The 23,477-nt window shown below is 49.7% G+C and overlaps 2 protein-coding genes across 3 annotated transcripts in view; one reads left to right on the forward strand and one right to left on the reverse strand.

Moving 5' to 3' along the window:
* The first annotated feature begins 2,709 nt into the window (after positions 1–2,709).
* Positions 2,710–23,477, forward strand: part of ARHGEF3 (Rho guanine nucleotide exchange factor 3) — a 336,416-nt gene continuing 315,648 nt past the window's right edge. The window contains exon 1 of one of the 2 annotated variants that reach the window (XM_008260822.5): positions 2,710–2,796. The gene's annotated coding sequence lies outside the window, so the exon portion shown is untranslated. Of the gene's footprint in view, positions 3,309–23,477 lie in introns of both variants that reach the window. The other variant, XM_008260823.5, reaches the window with a different exon arrangement.
* Positions 8,690–9,852, reverse strand: SPATA12 (spermatogenesis associated 12). The gene is given in 5 exon segments (XM_017344262.3): positions 8,690–9,294; positions 9,297–9,398; positions 9,401–9,545; positions 9,547–9,661; positions 9,819–9,852. Coding segments are annotated over 5 exon segments (666 nt in total). The 3' UTR covers positions 8,690–9,024.

A 23,477-nucleotide genomic window follows, 5' to 3' on the forward strand; every position in this document is an offset into this window, starting at 1 on the left:
CAAAACGGCATCTCCTCCATACTCCAAACTGGGGTAAGGCTTCATCCATTTACCATGATTCACAGGGTGGAGAAAGACTGGGCTGTCCCACATGCAAGAAACCTTCACAAAGTTCATGGAAAATGCCTATTATGGAAAAATATGCATGGATTTAAAATATTTTGGCACAAACAGAACTGTATAATTCTATCTTCCCCAACTTTAAAAAATTATTTGTATATTTATTTGAAAGACATAGAGAGATAGAGACAGAGACCTTATACCCACTGGCTCACTCTCCAAATGCCCACAACAGCTGAGGTTGGACCAGGCTGAAACCAGAAGCCAGGAACTCAATCTGGGTCTCCCAGGTCGGTGACATGAACCTCCCAGGGTGTGCATTAGCAGGAAGCTGGAATGGGAAGCAGAGCCAGGACTCAAGGCCATGAACTCTGATGTGGAATGTGGGCATCCTTAGTGGCATCTTAACCACTGCACCAAACACTGACTCCTTCCATGAGTTTTTGAAGAACCCTTCACCCCCACCCCACCCCCACCCCACTGTGGCTGGTGTTATTGTGAGAGTCATCCCATGGACCCTGTCTGCAAACTGGTTAACAGATTCTGGAGACATGGGTTTGGTTTGTGACATGGGTTATATCCAGATCACGCTTGTGTGTTGGGTGCCTACTATTGGCCAAGTGCCATGCCACTTCCTGAGCTCACCTTACCTGCCAACAGGACTTCAAAGTCCAGGTAGTATCCCACATCCAGGATAGGACTCAAGTTAGGCTTGAAGCCAGGTATTTCTTAGCGCACAGCCTCTCTCTGTGTCTATTTGCTGCTCAGGTTTCCCTCTAGCCCAGGTTATATGAGCAGAAAGGACTTACTTTCAAGGAAGCCTTTTATCAGCAACTTGCAGAGCATTGCATAGGCCCAGACAGTAAATCCAACACCTCAGTCCTCTGGCAGGAGAAAAGCTGGCTGAACATGGGTGACTTTGGGCCTCTTCACTGGTTTCCAAATGTGGATAGTCACCCATGTTTCCCGCCTGTCCCCTCTGCCATCCCCACCAAAGGCCCTTGTTGAGTAGTAGACTCTCAACCTGAGTCCAGAAACCCAGTCCTCCTTGCCTCTGCCAAGCCAGCCTCAGGGCCACATGTGGCATGGGGAGGGGTGAGCAGCTGCATAGAGAAACCCTAGTGCAATACAATCGATGCGTTGCTAGTCTGTGTATCCTACTTGCAGATGTGTTCTGGCTTCTGGAAACCTGGATTATGAAAGAGAGGAAGTCAAGGCGTTTGCCTTTAGCAATAATAAAAAAGGCATGTTGCCTTTGGCTATGTACAGGAGACTCACCCACTGCATCCATGCCTTGTGCAGCCAGCAGTGTGATGTTTTCAAACCACAGCTGCCCACATCATGCCTCTGCCTGAACCTTCTGCTTTCTCCTCGATACACCTGAATTCCCTAACAAGCACACTTGCTGGCAGTTGGACCCTTCCCTGGTGTGGAGGAGGGGCGATAACACAAGGGGCTCCTGGGGAAAAGGCTGAGGTCTAGGGTGTCTGTGCCTAGGGTTTGCCCTTGGAAATGGAGAACTGCACAGAGCCTGTGTTCCCTGAACAGGAAACAGACAGGTCAGGAGGCACCGGCCCAGGGTCAAGGCGCCCCTCGAAGCTGTAGTGGAATGAAGCTGCAGCTGTTGGAATGAAAGTTGGTTTGCTTGATTTCTGGCCCCAAAGGCAGGCGACTGGCCAGGCTGAGGCCACCGGCGACGAGGCCGAGCACTTGGGAGCAGGAGGCAGGGGTCGACGGGAAGACAGTCCCAGTCCAGTTGGAGCGGGTGTGGGACACTTCATGCTGGTCCAAACCTCTTGCTGGTCTTTAGTACTGGGACTGTAACATCTACACCCCACCCCCACGCCTCGGAATGTGGGGGGCTGTTAGAACTCACCCCAGGGAGACAGCGGGAGGAGGTCCCCCAGAGCCTGGGGCCTGCAGCAGACCTGAATGCCGAGGCAAGAGCCTTAGCACCTTGGGGTGATGATGCTTGGTGAACAGGAGTCCAGCTGTGATCTCTGACCTGGGGGCTGACTTCACCTCCCCCAGCTTCGGCTTCTGCATCTGAGATGCAGGTCCACATGGGATGGGACCATGTCCTGGGGATGTTTTGAACATTAAATTCAATCCAGCCCCTGAAATGTGGAGCAAGCCCATGGAAGCAATGATGATTTAATTTTTAAGCACCAAGAGTTACGTTTTTCCAAGAACCTGGTAATACCTATACATCTAGGGCATTCTTTATTCCTGATTATAGCAGGACCTGGGGACTGTGGGCTTGTGTCTATTGTATGAATGCATGCACACAGAAAATACTTTAGGTTCGCGTGTGTATTTCCCCACGAGGGACCTAGGCCGCTGCTGGCCCTGGCCCACTTGGGCAGCCCCTGCCACCTCTGTCGGGACAGTTGCCCCAGTCTGCTCAGATCCTGTCCCCTCAACCATCTCCGGGGTTTCCGTGGGAGCAGGGACCAGGCTGCGCACTCCTTCTCGGAGCCGGTAAATTCTCTCTACAGGAGTCCAGAGACCCCGGCAGGGTGTGGGGAGCCAAGCTCGGAGCGTGGCCGCGGTCGAGGTCCTGCGCCACCCGGCGTGGGCGCCCCCGGGGGGTCTCCGGCCCGCCTCCCGCCCACGTGGCCGCCCAGCCGCCCCGCCCCGCCCCGCCACGGGGAGCCGCCCCCGCAGCAGCCGTCCCTGCCGCGGCCGCCGTGGAGCCCTTTGCAGCCGGCCGGGCGAAGCCGCGCGGGCGCCGAGGTGAGTGCGGGCGGCCGGCCGGGACCCTCGTCCCAATCAGACCCTGGCGGGCCGGACTACTCCGCTGTAGGACGCTGTCCCCGGCTGGATCTGCCAGTCCAGGCTGGACTCCCGCCTCCACCACCCCGTTCCCTCCCTCTGGGTCGCGGTGCGGACAGCGGGCCCTGTGCGCTTCCTGGCCCGGGGCCCGCGGATCGCACGGGGGCGCTCTGGACGTGGCGCAGGTGGGCAGTGCCAGCGCCAGCCTTGGCCCCGTCGCTCCTGCTGGAGACGCGGACTTGGGTCGTCGAGTAGCTCCCGGAGCCACTTCCGGGGAGGGAGGCGCCACCTGTCCTGGGGCGCGCCCCTTTCCCTTCACTTTGTGCTGCAGCCCGGCGGGGCACGGGCAGGGCACGGGCGCCGCTGGTGGCTTTGCGTCGAGGGGAGCCGGGCTCGGCTCTAGCGGCTGCTGCATCTTTTAAACGGCGGGGCCCGGCGATTCTGAGCTAGGAGGCGGACGCCGAGCGGTTAAGGTGAGCGTTTTCTTGCGGGGTGGAAATGAGTTCCCCCGGGCTTCGCCCTGCTGGAGAGCTGCTCGCGCTGTCGGCGGCTTCATGGTGCGCGTGAACGTGCGGAGACAGACACTGTGTTCCTAGAGGTCCGGGCTGCTCCACTTACTGCCTGGTCCAGCTTTGCTGCCAGCCCGGGGCAAGGCTGTGGCTGTCCCGAAAACACCGGCAGAAACTTAGGTGGAAGCGTTCCCTACACTACCCAGGTGGGACCAATTTCTTCCCTGGGGCGTGGGAGCGGAGCGCCTGGCTCTGCCTGTGTCTGAGCTGCGTAGTCTTGGGCGGGTAACTTCACCTGTGCATGGCTCCATGTCCTCATCTGTGAAACAAGGGTGATATTTAAAAGGAGGGTTTGTAAAAAAAAAAAAAAAAAAGGAGGGTTTATCTTGGTGCAAAAAAAAAAAAAAAAAAAGACTCATGAATAGTTTTTCACAGAACGCATTTCCCATGAACTTTTTGAAGACTCTGGTACTACAAACCTTAAGGGTTTGCTTAAAGTGTGTGTGTATGTGTGTGTTTTTAAGTGGTGAATGTATTAGGTAAATTCTACCTGTGTGATTACATAAATGTTTTTCAAAGATTTGTTTATTTGAGAGGCGTAGTTACAGAGAGAGGGAGAGACAGAGAGAGAGGTCTTCCGTCTGCTGGTTCACTCTACAAATGGCCACAATGGCCGGAATTGGGCCAATCCGAAGCCAGGAGCCATGAACTTCTTCCGGGTCTCCCACGTGGGTGCAGAGGCCTAAGCACTTGGGCCATTTTCCACTGCTTTCCCAGGCACATTGTCAGGGAGCTGGGTTGAAAGAGTAGCAGCAGGGACATGAACAGGGGCCTATTTCGGGTGCTGACACTGCAGGCAGAGGCTTAACCTACACCACAGTGTCAGCCCCTTGTGTGATTTATATTTTAATTAATCAATTTGCAAGGTAGAGGAGATGGGGCTGACGCCATGGCTCCGTTGGTTAATCCTCCAACTGCAGCACCGGCATCCCATATGGGCGACGGGTTCTAGTCCCGGTTGCTCCTCTTCCAGTCCAGCTCTCTGCTGTGGCCCGGGGAGGGAGGGGCAGTGGAGGATGGCCCAAGTGCTTGGGCCCCTGCACCTGCATGGGAGACCAGGAGGAGGCACCTGGCTCTTGGCTTCGGATTAGCGCAGTGCTGGCCGTAGTGGCTATTTGGGGGGTGAACCAATGGAAGAAAGCCCTTTCTCTCTGTCTCTCTCTCTCTCTCTCACTGTCTATAACTCTACATGCCAAATAATAATAATAAAAAAGGTAGAGGAGATTGGCAGACACACACACACACACACACACACACACACACAGATCAAGATCCACTGATCTGGCCGGCGCCGCGGCTCACTAGGCTAATCCTCCGCCTGCGGCGCCGGTACACCGGGTTCTAGTCCCGGTCGGGGCGCCGGATTCTGTCCCGGTTGCCCCTCTTCCAAGCCAGCTCTCTGCTGTAGCCTGGGAGTGCAGTGGAGGATGGCCGAAGTGCTTGGTCCCTGCACCCCATGGGAGACCAGGAGAAGCACCTGGCTCCTGCCATTGGATCAGCGCGGTGAGCCGGCCGCGGCGGCCATTGGAGGGTGAACCAACGGCAAAGGAAGACCTTTCTCTCTGTCTCTCTGTCTCTCACTGTCCACTCTGCCTGTCAAAAAAAAAAAAAAAAAAAAAAAAAAAGGATCCACTGATCTTCTATCCATTGGTTCACTTCTTAGCTGCCTGTAACAGCTTGGGCTGGATCAGACTAATGCCAGGAGCCAGGAACTCATTCTAGGTCTCCATGTGGGTGGCAGGGAACCAAGTACTTGAGCCATTATCTACTGCCTCCCAGGGTGTGCATTAGCAGGATGTTGGATCCAGGTAGAGTAGCAGGGAGTCCCAAACAGAGTTCTAACTGCTCTGCCAAATCTCTGCCCCCCCCCCCCATGTGATTTTTTTTTTTTTTAATTTAAGATTTATTTATTCACTTGAAAGGCAGACCTACAGAGAGAAGGAGAGACAGAGATCTTCTGTCTGTTGATTCACTCTCCAAATGGCCCCAACAGCCAGAGCAGGGCCAGGCCAAAGCCAGGAGCTTCTTTCAGGTCTCTCACATGGATGCAGGGGTCCAAGGACTTGGGCCATCTTCCGCTGCTTTCCCAGGTGCATTAGCAGGGAGTTCGATCAGAAGTGGAGCAGCTGAGATGCAAACTGGTGCCCAAATGGGATCCCAGGGTTGCAGGCTGTGGCTTAAACAGCTACACCACAGTGCTGGTCCCTCACATGTTTATTTTGTGCTGGTATCTGATGAACTGTGCCTGCACATTCCTGGCTTCTCCAGTACCTCCATGGCTCATGGCCTTGGGCAAAGTGTGTATCAGAATCTGGGATTCAGAATGACTTTTGTCAAGACCACTGCTGGAAAGCAAGGGTCTTGGATCCTTTCTGGGAGCTCTGGGCCATTGCTGGATATTCGCACATCAGGGGTGGTGTGAGGAGAGAGTGGGTGAGGTGCCACTTGGATTCCTTCAGCCCTTGGGCCCCATGACAGGCTGTTTAGGGCCCTGGGGCCTGATCGTGGCCACCTTCTCCTCTGTTCAGTCATCCCTGGCAGATTGTCCCTTCGCTCAGTGGAGTCTCCGTGGGTTGCACACATTTAGGCTCTTTATTCTTGGCAGTTTAGCTTCCTTTTCTTGCACTGCACGTATAGGAATGCTGAATCTTGGGCCCTGGGAACCTCCAGAAACACGTGTCTATTTCCCCAGAAGTTCACCTTTCATTGTGTTCTCTGAAATTCCTGTACCCCCAGCCCCCACCCCACCCCCAGAATGGACTGCTATGTGCTGGCCGGAGGTGCAGGTTCTCACTCCTGTCCAGGGCAGGCAGGTCCGCATCTTAGGGAGTGGAGCTAGGGGTGCATCTGTGTTCTTTTGTGTCATTGCTCAGAGCACTACCTTCTCATGGGACATTCTGGTCTGCCTTGCCTTGAAAAATTGCTGAGGAAGAGGTCGGTGGGGGAACGGAGAAGGCAGGCCATGGGGTTTGAGCCAGTTGGCCTGTGGTGTGGCCTTTAGGGTAGGATACAGTTTATGGAAATTGAGTTCAGGTTGTTAGGTGACTTCTCGAGTCCTTCGCACCTTCTGGTCCTGCTGCTGAGTCCACTCTTCCATTGCTTCTTCCTGCGTCTGGCTCACGCTTGCCCTTCAACTCAGGTGTAGTGATAGTGACCGTTTTTCTGGCCCTCTGTCCATCGCAGCTCCCCACCCAGTTTGTGCCATGTTCTCCCTGAAGCGATCTCATTCATGTGCATGTTTAAGGTCTTATTGTCTGCATCCACCCAGGAGAATGTGGGATCCAAGAGGGCAAAGGTATTGCCTTGTTCTCTGCTGAACCCTGGCACATAATAGATGCTCAGTAAATGTTCCTGAGTGTCAGAGTGGAGGCACACCCAATGAGGGACGTGAGGTGAGGCTGGATGGTGGTTAAGAGTAGTAAAGTGTAAAAGAAATGGCCTTCAGGAGCTTGGAGCTGAAAGGAGCTCATCACCTCCAGATACAGCCTTCTCTGTTGGAGGAAGGATGTGGGGGCAGAGAACCAGACAAGTCCCTGAGCCCCCCAATGCAGACCGGATGTGGTCCCCAGGCTTCTGCATGCCACCACTCTGGTCCTTCTGTAGTACATCCTGACCATCTGTCCTTTATCCGTATCCATCCCAGAGGGCTGGCCTTGCTTCTCTGCCCTCACCAAGGTTCCTGAGCCCCTTACCAGAACTCGGAGTGATTCTGAATCATTGTTACCACCTCTTTGGCTGAGGCAAAGAGTCATCAAGCCAAAAGCCGTTGCCATTATTTAGGCACCTTCCAGGTCAAGTTCTGGTTGTTCAGGCCCCTGTGACTGCACTGGGTATGAGTGTGGGGGATTGTGCATTTATTATTGTTTTTGAAGATCGATTGATTGATTTGAGAAGCAGTTATAGACAGAGGGAGAGATAGAAAGAGAGATCTTCTATCCTCTGGTTCACTCCCCAAATGTCTGCAATGGCCAGAGCTGAGCAGATATGAAGCCAGGAGCAAGGAGCTTCTTCTGGTTCTCCCAAGCACTTGGGCCATCTTCCATTGCCTTCCCAGGCCATTAGCAGAGAGCTGGGTTGGAAGAGGAGCATCCTGGACAAGAACCGGCGCCCACATGGGAAGCTTGTGCCACCGGAGGAGGCTTAGACTACTACACCAATGCACTGGCCCCTGGGACTATATACTTCATTCTTTTGTTGTCTCCTGGATTTTTCTGAATCACTCCATAATTAATTTATTAATTGTGGCCCTAGCTGTGTTTTAAAAAATTCAATCCTTACATCCATGTTCGTAATGGTTGGTGTAGATATCCTCTGATTCGTATCATCTTGAGTCAGTTCACGCCTCTTTATAGGAGATTACTGGTATGGCGGGTGCATTGGGATCCACTGGAGGACTTTTGGTGAGAAGTTTTGCTTCTTCACTTTGGTAAAAATTGTCATTCAAATATGAAAATGGGTACATGCTTTTTCTTTCTTTTATTTTTCATTTTTTTTTTAAAGTCAGAGAAAGAGACTGAGACGGACAGAAAGAAGAGATGTTCCATTCTGTGGTTCATTCCCCAAATGCCTGCAACAGGCAGAGCTAGGCCAGGCCAAAGCCAAGAGCCCAGAACTCAATTGTGGGTGGCAGGGGCCCGGGTACCTGAGCCATCGCCTGCTACCGACCTGGGTGTACATTCCCAGGAAGCTGGGTAGGAATCAGAGGAGCAAGGACTCAAACAGGGTGCTCTGAGCCTCAGACGTCCTAAGTGACAGCTCAAGTGGTGACTTAACTGCTGAGCAAAATGTCTGCCCCTGCAGCTTTTCCCTTAGGGCAATAAAAACAACCAGGAATGGCTGTTCGTCACGGAGGTCACGTCTACCTGTGTGTGCCTCAGCCACTTAGCTCATTGACTCAAGAAACATTTATGGAGGAAGGGCAGGAAAGGCAGTTGTGTGCCAGGCACTGCCCTGGTGCTGACCTTGCAGCCAACAAGTAAACTGGCAGTGTCCTTATTCATGGAGTTTACGTCCTGTGGCAGACGGACAGCAGACAGGCCCATCTAGAATCTGATGCTGGGAGTGATCAGGGTCATGAGAGTGGAGCTGAGACAGGGAGCCAGGGGGATGGGATGGAGACAGAGCTGGCTTGGGCCAGCCAAGATCTCCCTGAGAAGGTGACATCTGAGCAGAAACCCAGAAGAACCAGAGAGCTGCCACATGGATGTCCAGGGGAAGACCAGAATCCCCATCGTGGCTGGTGAGCTCCCGAGCCCTGGACATGGACTTTGTCACAGGGGGAGGAGGAGTGGAGGTGAGACAGTGTGGGCAGAACTGTTCTCTCTACCTCCAGGTCGTCACAGGGTCAGCTGGAGGAAGATCGTGGCATTCATTGTGTGCTCTGATGGTCGACCAGAAGGCTCACCTGGAGCAAGGACATTGTCTGAAACCACCCCTGTGAAATGAGCAGAACCTGGGGCACTGCTGGAGTCTAACCCTGCACAGAGCAAGACTTACTCGCCCCTCCTGCCCTGGCCAGGGATGCCTTCCTCTTTTGTGTCATTTGAGTCTATCTGCCTCGTCACCTGGACGGGAAGTAGTCACTGAGTAGGGCTTGATGGGAAAACTGAAGCGATGACAATCAGTAGGATCGGGGACCAGGAGGTGCATGCTTCCTGCTCTCAATGCTGTAGCCATTGCTCCACGTGTGCAGGTGTCTGTCTGAGAATACCATAGAGAGGGAGCTCACTCAGCAGCCGCTAGTGAATTCCAGTGGACTTGAAAGTCAGCCCCCTGTGCTGCTGGGCTCTGTACCCAGAAACTCTTGAGGCCTCTGCCACCATTCTGGGGCATACTCTGGGAAATTGAGGTATGGGGTGTGAATAACTTTCTGACAACTGCATCCAACCATGTCACGAGAATTGGAGGGGAGGAGGATCTTCCCAGATTTATTTGGGAAGCAGTGATGTCAGGAGAATGGTCTGTTTCCAAATATTTCTGCTCGGCCTCCCTTTGGTGCATATTCTGTGTTTCAGCTTTTGGAGGGCAGAAGCCGCTCCTGGCTGAACACCTGGACCCTGGCAGAATGCCGGTGCACTGGGAGGATTTATGGGGTGTTGGATGGATGCCCCAGAGCCTCTGGGTGGCCACGGAACAAATCGCTGCCTTCATTCCCCAGGTGTCTCTTGGCTTTTCTAGGGTGGACCTGCAAGTTTGGGCAGAACTGCACAAGGGGTCCAAGTCAGAACCAGGATGTTCCAGAATGAGAGGTTGGAACACTTACCTGGAGTTGGAGCACGGAGCATGTCCCTGGTCCCTAAAGGGCACCTGACACTGTCTAGGGCATTGTTCAGCTTTATCTCCAGCCACATGTGGGGTGCTCGGACAGAGCCCACCCCAACATCTCCCACATAACCCAAAGCCTTCTCCACTCACATGCCTTGTACCCGCTGGTCTCACCACTTGGCATGGTGTTTTGCTTGTATCTCCTTGGAGAGCTTTCCCCCCTGCCCTTAGAGCTCTGTGGCCTTCTCTCTGTTGTCTTCCCTTTTGGCTGGATAAACACACGCTGTTTTGCACAAAAAACCCTGACTACATTCTTCTTATACACAAATGCAAACAAGCCACAAGTTGTGGAGTAAAACATGAAACCTTACCTCCCCTATGCCCCACTTGCCTCCCAAGAGAATGTTTATGATTTACCAGACATGCATTTCTTATGATTTTACATACAGGTGGGTACACACCTGCTCATTGTATATGTGCTGCTCACCAACTAATTTTTTTCAGCTTATGTCTAAGATTGATTTATCTGTCTGTAAGCATACTTCAGAAAGTTCACGGAATATGAAATTAAAATGTTTGTGTTAGTGTAAAACATTTTGAAATCCATGCATAACATTTTCATAATCAGCATTTTCCATAAGCATTTTTTCTTTAAATGTGTGGATTTTAATTTTTAAAAAACTCTCTCTTTCCTTTGGGGGGAAGACTCTGATCTGCTGGCTCACTTGTCAAATGTCTGCCATGACTAGGGCTAGGCCAGACCAAAGTCAGGGGTGGATAGCCAACCCAGGTCTCACTTGTGGGTGACAGGGACACAGCCATCTGAGCTGTCACCTCCTGCCTCTTCCAGGGTACGAATTAGCAGGGAGCTAGAATTGGGAGCAGACCTAGGACTTGAGCCCAGGCACTCTAGTTTGGGATAGGGGCAAACTAACTGGCTCCTTAGTCATTAGGCCAAATGCCTGTCCCCATTCTGAGTTAATTTTTTATAGGAAACAGAGGCAGGGGGAGGGTTCCTTTTTGCATGTGGATATCCTATTGTCCTAGCACTATTTGTTGGAAAATTGTTCTGTCCTATTTAAACGTCTTGATGCCTTGTCAAAAACCGGTTGACCATAAATTGTTTATTTCTTCCCTCTCAACTTTATTAATCTGCCTCTCATTATGCTAGTACTGCTATATGTACGGTCTTGATCAGTATAACTTTGTGGTCGGTTTTAGAATAAGAAAGTATGAGTCTTCCACCTCTGTTCTTCCTTTTGAAGGTCTTTGGGCTGTTCTGGGTCCCTGTGTAAATTCTAGGGTTAGCTGGTCAAAAGAGCAGCTGAGATTCTGGTAGGAATTGTGTTGACTATTTAGATCACGTAGGGAGTTTTGCCCTCTTGACAGCGTGCAGTCTGGACCTGCTGTATTCCTTGTTACTGGTGTATCGCTCAGCTCCTGTAGTCAGTGAATTCGTTGGGTAGACCCTCAGAGGCCGGTTCCTCAAGCCTCACAGACTGGAATCCAGGGACATACCACTTTTCCTTGCTGGAGAAAGTGACACAGTGCAGTGTAGTGTCTGATTTAAGGCTGGAGACCTCAGAGAAAATGTTTAATTCCTGAATTGATGCAATGGGATGCATCTGGCACTGGCCACACCGGTGGCCACCTGGCTTCCCTTTATATGAAGGGTGGGATGGGAAGTCCTAAGTCCGCATCTCCATGCCCTGAGAAGTGTGGTGAGAACTGGGGCCTCAGCCCTGGAGCACGACACAGTAGTGGGCATGTTGGTGTGAGCCCTGGCTTAACCTCTTGGGTGCGGAGGTAGGATTTCATCTGGGTGAAGCATTCTGCCCCCAAAGTACTTATTGCCTCTGCCCCAATTCGCTGAAGAATGGAATAAAAATGAGAAAGCAATAGCTTCACACATCAGAAGTTTCGTTTCCACCCTACACGCACTTATATGTTCCAGATGCGGTGCTTTGGCACGAATCTGAGATCTTATTGTCAAGGCAGAAGAAATAACAAGCAAAGCGCCTGCATTTGTGTCTCTGGGAGCTTTGTTTTCCAAACAGTGAACAGCCTGGGAAACCTCAAGCTCACTCCTGCTTCGGCTTACTCTCAGCTGGGGTGAAGAGCTCCTGTTTTAGTTATAAAGAGCTCTTTGTTTTCTTTTTTTTTTTCCTTTATTTGAAAGGCAGAGAGAGAGGGAGAGAGAGAGAGATGGGGGGGGAGAGCGAGAGAGAGAGCGAGCGAGCTTCCATCCACTGGTTTGCCCTCCAGTGCCTGAACCAGCTGGGATTGAGCCAGGCGAAAGCCAGGAACTCAACCCAGGTCTCCCATTTGGGTGGCAGGGGCCCAAGTACTGAGTCTGTGCCTGCTGCCTCCCAGGTTGTGCAGCAGCAGGAAGCTGGAATTGGGAGCCTGGCCAGGATTGAAATGCAGCCGTCCTGATATGGCACATGGGTGTCCTAGTGGTGTCTTAACCACTACACCAAACTCCTGCCAAAAGAGCTGTGTTTTAAGCAGAAACGTGAGTGTGTGTGTGTGTGTGTGTGAGAGAGAGAGAGAGAGAGAGAGAGAGAGAGATTGCTTGTTACTGTTGTTGTTTCCAAAAAGCAATTTTAAAACAGATCCATTGGGGTTGAATTTTTAGTTTGTTTTTGAAAGGGGAAGGGTTACATGCAGTAGAAATTGTTTTGAAATCTTCAAAATCTAAGAGACTTTGATTTTATAGATTCTTTTTTCTGAAACTGTTAGCACAGGCACTTCATTTGGGATTTTGTTTCCATCCTTTAGTAAGGGGTGTGTGAGCATGCGCAAGCACATGGAAAGTTAGGGGAAAAACACAATGATATAACCCAACCCCCAAACAAGGAAGCGTGTTACAGAGCTGAGGTTTAGCACTTTGGCTCCTGCCTGGGCTCAGAAGGTGCAGCTTAGCTGACCTTGTGTAACCTCTCTCTCGATGACACATCTCCCAAGGGGCCCAGGAAGACTGAGTCTCTCCAGTATGACTTTAATTTTACACATGCTCTGTGCAGTCTTGCAAACTCAAGTGGCTTTCTTAACCAATCAATCACATGTTGTGTGTTCCGAGCTGGGCAGGGCCTTGCTCATCTTTGGCCAATGTCGTGAGTCAGAACATATTTAAACGACTGCCTGAGTCCTGTTCAGGAGGAGAAAGTTGGCCAGTTAATTTTGGGATGTGCAGGCGCTCTTAAACAACATGGCAGGGCCGGCGCCGCGGCTCAATAGGCTAATCCTCCACCTAGCGGCGCCGGCACACCGGGTTCTAGTCCCGGTCGGGGCGCCGGATTCTGTCCCAGTTGCCCCTCTTCCAGGCCAGCTCTCTGCTGTGGCCCTGGAGTGCAGTAGAGGATGGCCCAAGTGCTTGGGCCCTGCACCCCATGGGAGACCAGGAGGAGCACTTGGCTCCTGCCTTTGGATCAGCACAGTGCGCCGGCCACAGCGCTCCAGCCGTGGCGGCCAGGTGAACCAACAGCAAAAGGAAGACCTTTCTCTCTGTCTCTCTCTCTCTCACTATCCACTCTGCCTGTCAAAACAAAAACAAAAACAAACATGGCAGGGGTTACATACAGGTGTTAACAGCTTTATTTTTGTGTGACAGCAAATGCTTATAAAGGAAGTTAACATGGTACTTTTTTTTTAAAGATTGATTTATTTTTTTGAAAGGCAGAGTTAAACAGAGAGAAGGAGAAGCAGAGCAATAGAGACAGAGAGAGAGAGAGGTCTTCGATCCTCTGGTTCACTCCCCAGTTGACCTCACCGGCTGGAGCTGTGCTGATCTGAAGCCAGGAGCCAGGAGCCAGGAGCTTCCTCCTGGTCTTCCATGCAGGTGTGGGGACCCACAGACCTGGGCCATCTTCCACTGCATTCCCAGGCCACAGCAGAGAGCTGGACCAGAAGTGGGGCAGCCGGGTCTTGAACTGGCACCCATATGGGATGCCAGCACTGTAGGCGGCGGCCCCACCTGCTCTGCCACAGCACCAGCCCCAACATGCTACTTTTTAAAAAAGATTTTTATTTATTTACTTGAGAGGTATTGTTACTGACAGGGAGAGGGAGAGACAGAAAGGTCTTCCGTCTGCTAGTTCACTCCCCAAATGGCCGCAATGGCCAGAGCTGGGGCAGTCCAAAGTCAGGAGTGGTGAACTTCTTCCAGGTCTCCCATGTGGGTGCAGGGGCCCAAGCACTAAGGCCATTCTTCACTGCTTTTCTAGGCACATTAGCAGGGAGCTGAATTGGGAGAAGAGCAGCCAGGACCCAAACCAGCACCCATATGGGATGCCAGCAATAGGCAATGAATTTACCCACTATGCCACAGTGTAGTCTCCCATTTCCTATTTCTTAATTGCTAAAGGAGATAGGTATGTAACCTAAATTTACATCATGGACTGTTTTTTTTTAATTTATTTTATTTATGTAAAAGACACACTTATAGAGAGAGGTAGTGACAGAAAGAGAGAGAGGTCTTCCATCTGCTGATTTACTCCCCAAATGGCCACATTTGGGAGCTGAGCTGGTGTGAAGCCAGGAGCTTGGAGCTTCCTCTGGGTCTCCCGCATGGGTGCAGGGGCCCAAGTATTTGGGCCATCCTAAGCTGCTTTCCCAGGTACATTAGCGGGGAGCTGGATCAGAAGTAGAGCAGCCAGGACATGAACTGACACTAGTAAGGGATGTTGGCATTGTAGGTGGTGGCTTAACCCACTAGAGCATAGTGCTGGTCTCAAGGGTTTGTTGTTGTTAATCTGCCTCCTTATCTGATGACTTGAAATTTCATGCAAGGACAGGTCCTTAAGGATGATTTCTAATAGGAAATCACTTGTTTGGGGGGGGGGATGTTAGGGTTTGGTGATGTATAAGATATATTTTTCCATCTAGCTCTTTACTAAGAAATTTATTTTAAGCTATTGGCTTATGTAATTGTGGAGGCCTGGTGAATCCAAAGACTGCAGGGTAGGCAGGCAGGCTAGAGACCCACGGAAGAGTTGTAGCTCAAGTTCAAAGGCTGTCATTAGCAGAAATTCTCCTTGCTCAGGCAGTCACTGATTGAGTGAAACCCACCCACACTGTGGAGTATAATCTGCTTTACCAGGTCTGTGGATTTAGTATTAATCTCATCCAAAAAACACCTTTACCAAAATCTCTAGAATAATGTTTGACCAAGTGTCCGGTCACTGTGGTCTAACCAAAGTGAGACATACTTAACCATCACAGTTGGGGGCTGGGTGAGAAACATAATGTTTGAAGTTGTTGAAAAGAAAGGGGGAAGGCTAAGGTTGGAGGCGGGAGTGAGATACTGTTACAGATAGTAGGATGGTTCAGAAAGGACTCCCTCCCCCATGCCTGATTGCAAAATCAGCCCATTCCTGCTTCTGTTGCAATGGCTGGGTTCAGCATAGGTTGAATGGGGTGAGGGTGGGGGTACAGATTTTCTTGCTCCGATTTGATATGGAAGGCTTTCTTTCTTTCTTTTTTTTTTTTTTCTTCTTGTGTTTCACTTTAGGATCAGAGACCTGAGATCTCATGGTCCTAGTGAAATAAGCCCTTTGTCTGCAGCTACTGGGTGCACGTTCCATGGATTTAGCCATCGAGGACTGTGTGTGTTAAGGCAGCACCTGTGTCTCAGCTGGAATGTACATGATGTTGCCTTTCCTGGGCTATAAGATACTACACAGCCGTAGTGGCCACAGGGCTGTTGGGGTCTGGAGCTGTCTGGGTAGAAACTGAGCCTGTATGAGAACAGGATATTCAGAAAACATTTATTATCATTTTAAATTTTATTTTAATTGAGATATAATTAATATATTATAAAATTGATCCTTTAACATTTTTATTTCTTTATTTTCACTTTATTTAAAAGGCAGAGAGATACAGATTTCCCATCTGCTAGTTCATTCTTCAAATGCCTGCGACAGCTAGAGGTTGGCCAGGTCAAAGCCAGGAGCCCAGTTCATTGTGCGTCTCCTTTGTGGATAACCCAGCTCCAAGTACTTGAGCCATCACCTGCTGTTTCCCAAGGTGCACATTAGCAGGAAGCTGGATTGGAAATGGAGGAGTTGGGATTTGAACCAGCCACTCTGATGTGGGATGCAAATATCCCACGATATTTGGCTGCACCAAATGCACAGTTCATGATCCTTTTATTTTTTGAACAAGATTTATTTATTAATTTGAAAGTCAAAGTTACAGAGAGAGAGAGGGAGAAACACGTGTCTTTCATCTGTTGGATCACTCCCCAGATAGCCGCAATGGCCAGGGCTGGGTCAGACTGAAGCCAGGAGCCAGGAGCTTCCTCTGGGTCTCCCATGTGGGTGCAGGGGCCCAAGCACTTGGGCCATCTTCTGTTGCTTTCCCAGGCTATTAGCAGGGAGCTGGATCAGAAGTGGAGCAGCTGGGACACTAACTGGCACCCACATGGGATGCCAGTGTCAGGCAGTGGCCTTACGTGCTTCGTCACAATGTTGGCCCCACATGATCCTTTCAGATAACACCTAGTTTACTAGTTCTCAGGACATTCACCATGTTGTGCAACCATCACCACCTTCTAATTCTGGAACATTCTCATTACCCCAAAATACAGCTTTTATTTTGAAAGTAATTTTATTTATTGATTTAAGATTTTATTTATTTATTTGAGAGGTAGAGTTACATACAGTGAGGGACAAACAGAGAGAACAGTCTTCCATCTGTTGATTCACTCCACAATGGCCACAACGGTCGGAGCGGTGCTGATCCGAAGCCAGGAGCCAGGGAGCTTCTTCCTGGTCTCTCATGTGGGTGCAGGGGCCCAAGCACTTGTGCCATCTTCTACTGCTTTCCCAGGCCACAGCAGAGAGCTCAGTGGGAAGAGGAGCAGCTGGGACTAGAATTGGTGCCCATATGGGATGCCGATGCTGCAGGCGGAGGATTAATTCACTGCACCACAGTGCTGGCCCCATGGAAAGTAATTTTAAACATTTAAGAACACTGTGGAATCAGTCCTGTCAGTAAATATAGAGAATGCTGTTTTGTCCAACCAAAAACAAAAATGAAACCCTCTCTTCTTTCCACTTTTCTCTCCAGTTGTGCCCTCATTTGTCTTCATTTTAGAGCAAAAGTTTTTTTAAATGTAAAGGTTTATTTATTTGAAAGGCAGAGTTAAAGGGAGAGGGGGAGAGACAGAGAGACCTTGATTTGTTGATTTACTCCTCAAATGGCCTCAATGGCTGGGGTTGGGCTAGGCTGAAGCCAGGGGCTTCTTCCCAGTTTCCATGTGGGTGCAGGGGCCCAAGCACTTGGGCCATCCTCTGTTGCCCTCCCAGGCACATTAGCAGAAAACTGGATTGGAAGTGGAGCAGCTGGGACCTGAACTGGTACCCACATGGGTTGCTGGTGTCACAGGAGGTCACCCAACCAGTTAAACCGCAATGCCAGTCCCCAGAGTGGCTTCTTGAAATAATTGTCTGGGCTTGCTAACTCCAGTTGCATTCCTTTGTTCCTCACTTTAAAGGATTGTGATCCAATATCAATAGCATAACATTTACTGTCCAATTTAAAAGATTTTAAAATTGATTATATTGACAGATAACAAATTTCCTATCTATATGTTCACTTTTGAAATGTTTGCAACAGCCGGAGTTGGACCAGGCTAAAACCAGGGACCAGAACCTAGCTTGGGTGTCTCATGTAGGTGGCAGGGACCAAGCACTTGAGCCATCATTTGCTGCATTCCAGGATGCACATTAGCTAAAAATTGGAATTGGGAGCAGAGCAGGGACTCAAACTGAGGCATTGTGCTGTAGGATGTGGGCACCCCACGCAGCATCTTAACCATATGCTAAGCCCCGCCTGTCTTTAGTATTTTGAAGCATGCCATTCCGTAGTGTTAGTGTATTCACATTGCTGTATAACCAGTCTCTAGGAGCTTTCTTATCCTGGGAATCTGAAACCCTTTATCCATTAAGCAGTGGCCCCCTTTCCCTATCTGCAGCTCCTGGTAACCACTGATTTACTCCCTGTCTCTCTTGAGTCTCACTACTCTAACTGCCTCATTGAAGTGAAATCAAAAAATGTTTTTTGTGACTTTGTGACTGGCTTCTTTCGCTTAACTTGTCTTCAAGAGTTGATCCTCCATGTCATAGCATGGGTCAGAATTTCCTTCCGTTTAAGGACTAATATTCCACTGCTTGGATAAACCATCTTTTGTTTATTCATTCATCTTTTGGTGGACACTTGGGTTGCTTCTACTTTTTAAAATTTTATCTGTTGATTCTATTTTCCCAGTGAAATCTTTTTATAAACTCATATTTTAAAGGTATGTATTATTTGAAAGGCAGAGTTATAGAGAAAGAAGGAGAGACAGAGGAAGAGAGGTCTCCCATCCACTGGTTCATTCCCCAAATGCACTTAACAGCCAGGATCGGGCCAAGCTGAAGTCAGGAAGGTCTACAGTACTTGAGCCATCCCCTTCTGCCTCCTAGGATGTGCATTAGCAGGAAGATGGATTGGAAGTAGGGTAGGCAGGACTCACACTAGATACTCTGATGTCTATGGCAGATGTCAATATTGCGGCTGCCCCATTCTCTTTTTAAACTTACTTATCTTTTATTATTATTAGGGAGAGAAGGGGAGGGCAGAGATACAAAGAGTTCTCATCTATAGCTTCACTCCCCACAGGCCCAGAATGGCCAGGGCTAGAAACCGAAGCTGGAACCCAGGAATTCAATTCAGGTCTTCCACATGCATGGCAGGGACCCAACTTCTTGAAGCATCACAGCTGTGTCCCAGGGTCTGCATTAGCAGGAAGCTGGAGTCAGGAGCTGGAGCCGTGTATTGAAGTTAGGCATTCTGATACGAGATATGGGTGTCAGCTGCTTGGCCAAATACCCTCTTCCCTTCCACCTCCCACTGTCCACTGAACCCATCATAGAAGGCAGGCTTGGCTCCCCTGATCCTGACCCAAACCTCTTGCTGAGGTCTTTGGTGACTGCTGTGTTGTTCGTCCTGGTGGCCCATTCTCTGGCACTGTCTCATCTGGAAGCAGCACGGTTTCAAGCAGTTGGTCGCTTTCTTCTTTGAAGCCCTTTGTCCCCCTATCTTCAGGACACCTTGCTCTCCTGGTCCCCGTCCTCCATCTCAGTGAGATCTCTGTCTACATGCTCAGGATGAAGTCCTGGGGTATCCCCTGGGCTCTTGCATCTCATTCCCACACTTCTCAGAAGACCCCACAGTGTCTGCTTCTAAGCAGACCTAGAACGTGGCTGGTGCTCGGCACCTTCCTCCAACCACTGGCAACCCAGCCCCTCTCCCTGGAGTCACCATGGTGGCCTCTGTCTCAGCCTCCTTTTAGCTTGTTCTCAATTCAGAGCCAGAGGGATCTTTCTAAAGGATGGGGGTGAGTACCGCTCCTCTGATCAGAACTCTCGTGTAGATGTCATTTTACTCACTGCAAAACCCAAAGCCCTGACAGTGGCTGAGGCCCCCCAGGATCTGACTGCCTTCCTCAGTGGCTCCCTTCCTGCTGCTGTGCCCTCCATGCTCTGCCTCAGGGCCGTTGCACTGCTCTTTGCCCGAAGTGTGCATGGCTCAGTCCTTCACTGCCTTAAGTCTGCCCTGGTCATTGTCTCTAAGCCACTCCCTTCCACATTTCCTCTGCCTCCTCTGCTTTATTTTTTCTCCTTACTATGATCATTATCCAATACATGGGGTGTTTAATTCATTTATCTTATTTATAGTCTGCCTTTCCAACTAGAATGTAAATTTCACAAAGCAGGGACTTTTCTTCTGTTTTGTTGCCTGCTATGTCCCTAGTAGGGACAATAAATACTTGCTGAACCAATTTTATAAAGGTGTGGAAAATTTAAAAAGCCATCTATGATTCTTTGATTTTAAGTTTCACCTGTGAATTATGACATATATGAGCATACTTCAAAACGTTCGTGAAAAATAATGGAATTCAAAGATGAGTTAGTTTTGGTGCAAATAGCTTTGAAATCCATGTTGACAAGGGGTCTTCAAAAAGTCTTTGGAAATTATGTGTTATAAAAAGTTATGCATGAATTTCAATTTTAGAACCAAAATAAACATCTTTTAATTCCATTTTCCTTGAACTTTTGAAATTAACCCCAACTATATAATAGAGAGAGAGAGAGAGAGAGAGAGAGGGAGAGTCTTACATTTGCCTTCAGATAGACCTACACACCCTTTTTATTTTCATTAAAGTTGCTACATAGTCTTCCCAGTTATTGCTTGTTAAACAGCTACATAATGTTTCACTGAGTGGATGTTGTAACTTTGTTTAACCTTGTTGTTTTATTCAGCATTCCTGGGCAGCTTCCAAGTTTGGGCTGTTGTTGATCACAGACAGTGTCTGTGCTGGGCCTCCCCCCTGCCTCCCTGCCTCCTCTCTGGAAGGAGCCCTGTTCTCCTGAGCCAAGTGGGGGCTGTGGCCCAGCCTGTGCCTATCATGGTTGCCTCCCCAACTGACTGCGGTACCTGCCCCAGGGCTGGATCAGGGCCAGATACAGGTCCGGTCAGGCCAGGCTGTGGACTTCCTCCTAACTTGATCAGAAGAGGCAGAGAAGATGCTCAGAGGCGCCTGGGTCCGGAGCAGGAGAGGAGGGCTCGGCTCATTGCCTTTGGTTGCAGTCATGTGACCGAGCCGTTCCATCAAGCTCCAGCAAATCCCTCTTCTCTCATGCAGTTAGATTTCTCACTGCAACGGGGGAGTCTGGACAAAATCAGATCCAATGGAACATCCCTCCTGAGTCCCCTTGTTAAGTTGTTCCTTAGTTTAGAACAAGGCAAGACTTGAAAGCCTTACAGCAGGTGTTGGTCAGGACAAAGCCATGGGCAGAGCAGGAGTGTCTCCTTTTTATTTATAACTTTTATCTGCTAGTTTACTCCACAAGTGGCTGTGATAGCTAGGGCTGGGCCAGGCCGAAGCCAGGATCCTGGAACTACATCTGGGTCTCTCATGTGGGTGCAGGGGCCCAAGCACTTGGGTCATCTTCCACTGCTTTCCCAGGCACATCAGCAGGGACTGAATTGGACGTGGAGCAGCCGACACTCAATCTGGGTCCCATGTGAGATGCCAGTGCTGCAGTCTCAGGCTAACCTTTCATGCCACAAAGCTGGCCCCAGTGTGTGGGTTCTGAAGCTGACACTGCCATCTTAGAGGGGTAACTTTGCCAACCTCAGTTCTTTTGTCTGTGAAATGGGATGAAAATCATCATATCCCACCTCTGGGAATTGTTTTGAGTACGAATGAGGAAATAAACAGAAGGCCTCACAGTTGTGCAAAAGCCTGAGAGAGGGTGCTCCATGAGCCTTACCATTTATATTCTTTCCATTATAAAGCCACACTCTTAAGAGTGTCCCAGGTCATTATAAACATGGGATTATCATATGATGCAGCAATTCCACTTCTGGGCTTGTGTCCTAAAGAAGTGAAAGCAGGGACTCAAGCAGACCCTTGTACACCCATGTCCACAGCAGCATGATTCACAGTAGCCACGTGGTAAAAACACCCAGAATCCATCGGCTAACGAATGGACAGTGTGGTGCATGCCTATGATAGAATATTCTGCCTTACAGAGGAAGGAGATTACATGGAAGAATCATGAGGACCTTGCACTAAGTGAATACACCTGGCAGAAAAGGATACACATTTTATTTTAATTTTTTTTTTATTTAATTTGAGAGGCTGGAAGAGAGAGAGAGGATGCTCTCATGTACTGGTTTACTCCCCCAAAGTCCACAATGGCTGAGGGTGAGCCAGGTTGAACAGGGACCTGAGAAGTCAGTCCAGGTCTCTCCTGTGAGTGGCAGGGGCCCAATGACTTGGACTATCGCCTGCTGCCTCCCAGGGCGCATGCTGGTGGGAAGCTGGAATGGAGAGTGGAGCCAGGACTTGAACCCAGACACTTGGATACGGAATGTGTCTGTACCCAGTGGCATCTTAGCTGCTGCACCAAGGATTAATATTCTGTGATTGCACTTGTGTGAGGTACCCAGAGTAGCAGAGTAGCAAAATTCAGAGACAGAAAGTAGAATTGAGTTTACCAGGGACTGGAGGAGTAGGAGGGTGGGGGATTGGGGAGTGTTGCTTTCTGGGTCAGGGAGTTTCTGTTGGGGATGATGAAAAATTTCTGGAAATGGATAGAGGTGATGGTTGCACAACATGTTGAACTTAATGCCATACAACTATATATTTATACATAGCTAGAGATGTCTGGCATTGTGGCATAGTAGGTTAGGCCACCATGCTTCATGGTGGCATCCTGTATCAGAGTACCTGCTCAAGTCCTGTCTACACTGCTTCTGATCCAACTTCCTGGTAATGCACCTGGGAAGGCAGGGGAAGAAGGCTCAAGTCCTTGGGCCCTTGCCATCCATGTGGGAGTCCAGGATGGAGTTTCTGGATCCAGGCTTTGACCTGGCACAGACCTGGCTGTTGCAGCTATTTGGTGAGTGAACCAGACAGTGGAAGATTCTCCTTCTCATTCTCTCTCTCTGTGTCTCTTGAATAAATTAGGTCTTTAAAAACATGATTAATAAAAGTGTGAGGAGAGTTACAGGTGGGAATGGGGTGAATACTATAGTGATTGTCCTGGATTTACTCTTCACAGACTGAAGTTAAATCAAAATGGAATATGAAAAAATGGACCAAAAAGGAAGTTGGGTGTGTGTGCGTGTGCCTGTGTGCATGCAAACCATTCACAAGACCCAAGGCTTTACCTGTTAGATCTACTGGCAGGGGCTACAAGGTGCAGGAAAAGGAGACTTGTGTGCACACCCAGGCACCTTGGTAACTTGGTGGGCAGGGCAGTTTGTACTGGTCAGATGGGTCCAGCCCTGGACCAGAACCCTTATGAGTCACAGCTGAGCTCCCAGGGAACAAAGGGATGTGGCAGGGAGGGGCTAGGCTGTGACTCAGAGGCCACTGCTGTGGACGCTTCCTCCAGGCCACCCCCAACATGCTGGCTTCCCTTGTATGGGGAAATCAGGTTTCCCACTTCCTGCACAGCCTAAGGAGAGGCTCCCCTGCAGAGCCCAGAGTTCTTTGGAAGTGCCTCTAAAAAAGCACAAATAGTAGCAGCTGCATTGATTAAGCACTTGCTGTGTACAGCCCTGGGGCTTAGTTCATCTCTTGCATGCGGCACTCCCATCCTTCCAGGGATTCTTATGATTCTCACATTCTGGGAGAGGAAATGGGCTTACTGGGGTGCAGCACCTTGCCTCAGGTCCCAGCAGCTGGCAGAGCCTGATGTGAACCTTTGCTGATGCAGGAGCCTGGACTTGTCGCCGTGCTGCTGTACACATGCACATGTTCGCAGAGACATGTGGGAGATGAGAGTCCAAAATGTGACCCACCCCGGGACAGACACTGCCAGAGAAGGCTGGAACATTCTTTCCTTGTGTTTGTGAAAAGCCTTAGAAAATACAAGTAGTACTGTACCTTACAACAAAAAAAGACACCCGTAAATGTGGTTGCGTAAATATGCATCCGTAAATATGCAGCTTTGGGATCCTGAGGAGTGCGTGACGTTACCCACTGGGCACTGTGTAGCCTTCATTGCCCTAGACCCTCTGGCTCCTCTGCCCAGTGTGCGTAAGATGGGACTGGCACTTCAAAAAGACTGGTGCCTTCGAAGCAAGTGACCACAAGTGTGAAAATCGATAAAGATAGATAGATACAGTATAGATTGTTCTTCGAGGGAACAAGCCATAACACTCATTTCCACATCATTTTCTCTCTCTCTGTGTGTGTGTGTGTGTGGTAAAAGACCACTGTCTTATTTTGTGAAAACAAATTTGCTC

The sequence above is a fragment of the Oryctolagus cuniculus genome, chromosome 10, assembly GCF_051225735.1.
Source record: "Oryctolagus cuniculus isolate XC-2025 breed Fujian yellow rabbit chromosome 10, ASM5122573v1, whole genome shotgun sequence".
Taxonomy (NCBI): domain Eukaryota; kingdom Metazoa; phylum Chordata; class Mammalia; order Lagomorpha; family Leporidae; genus Oryctolagus; species Oryctolagus cuniculus.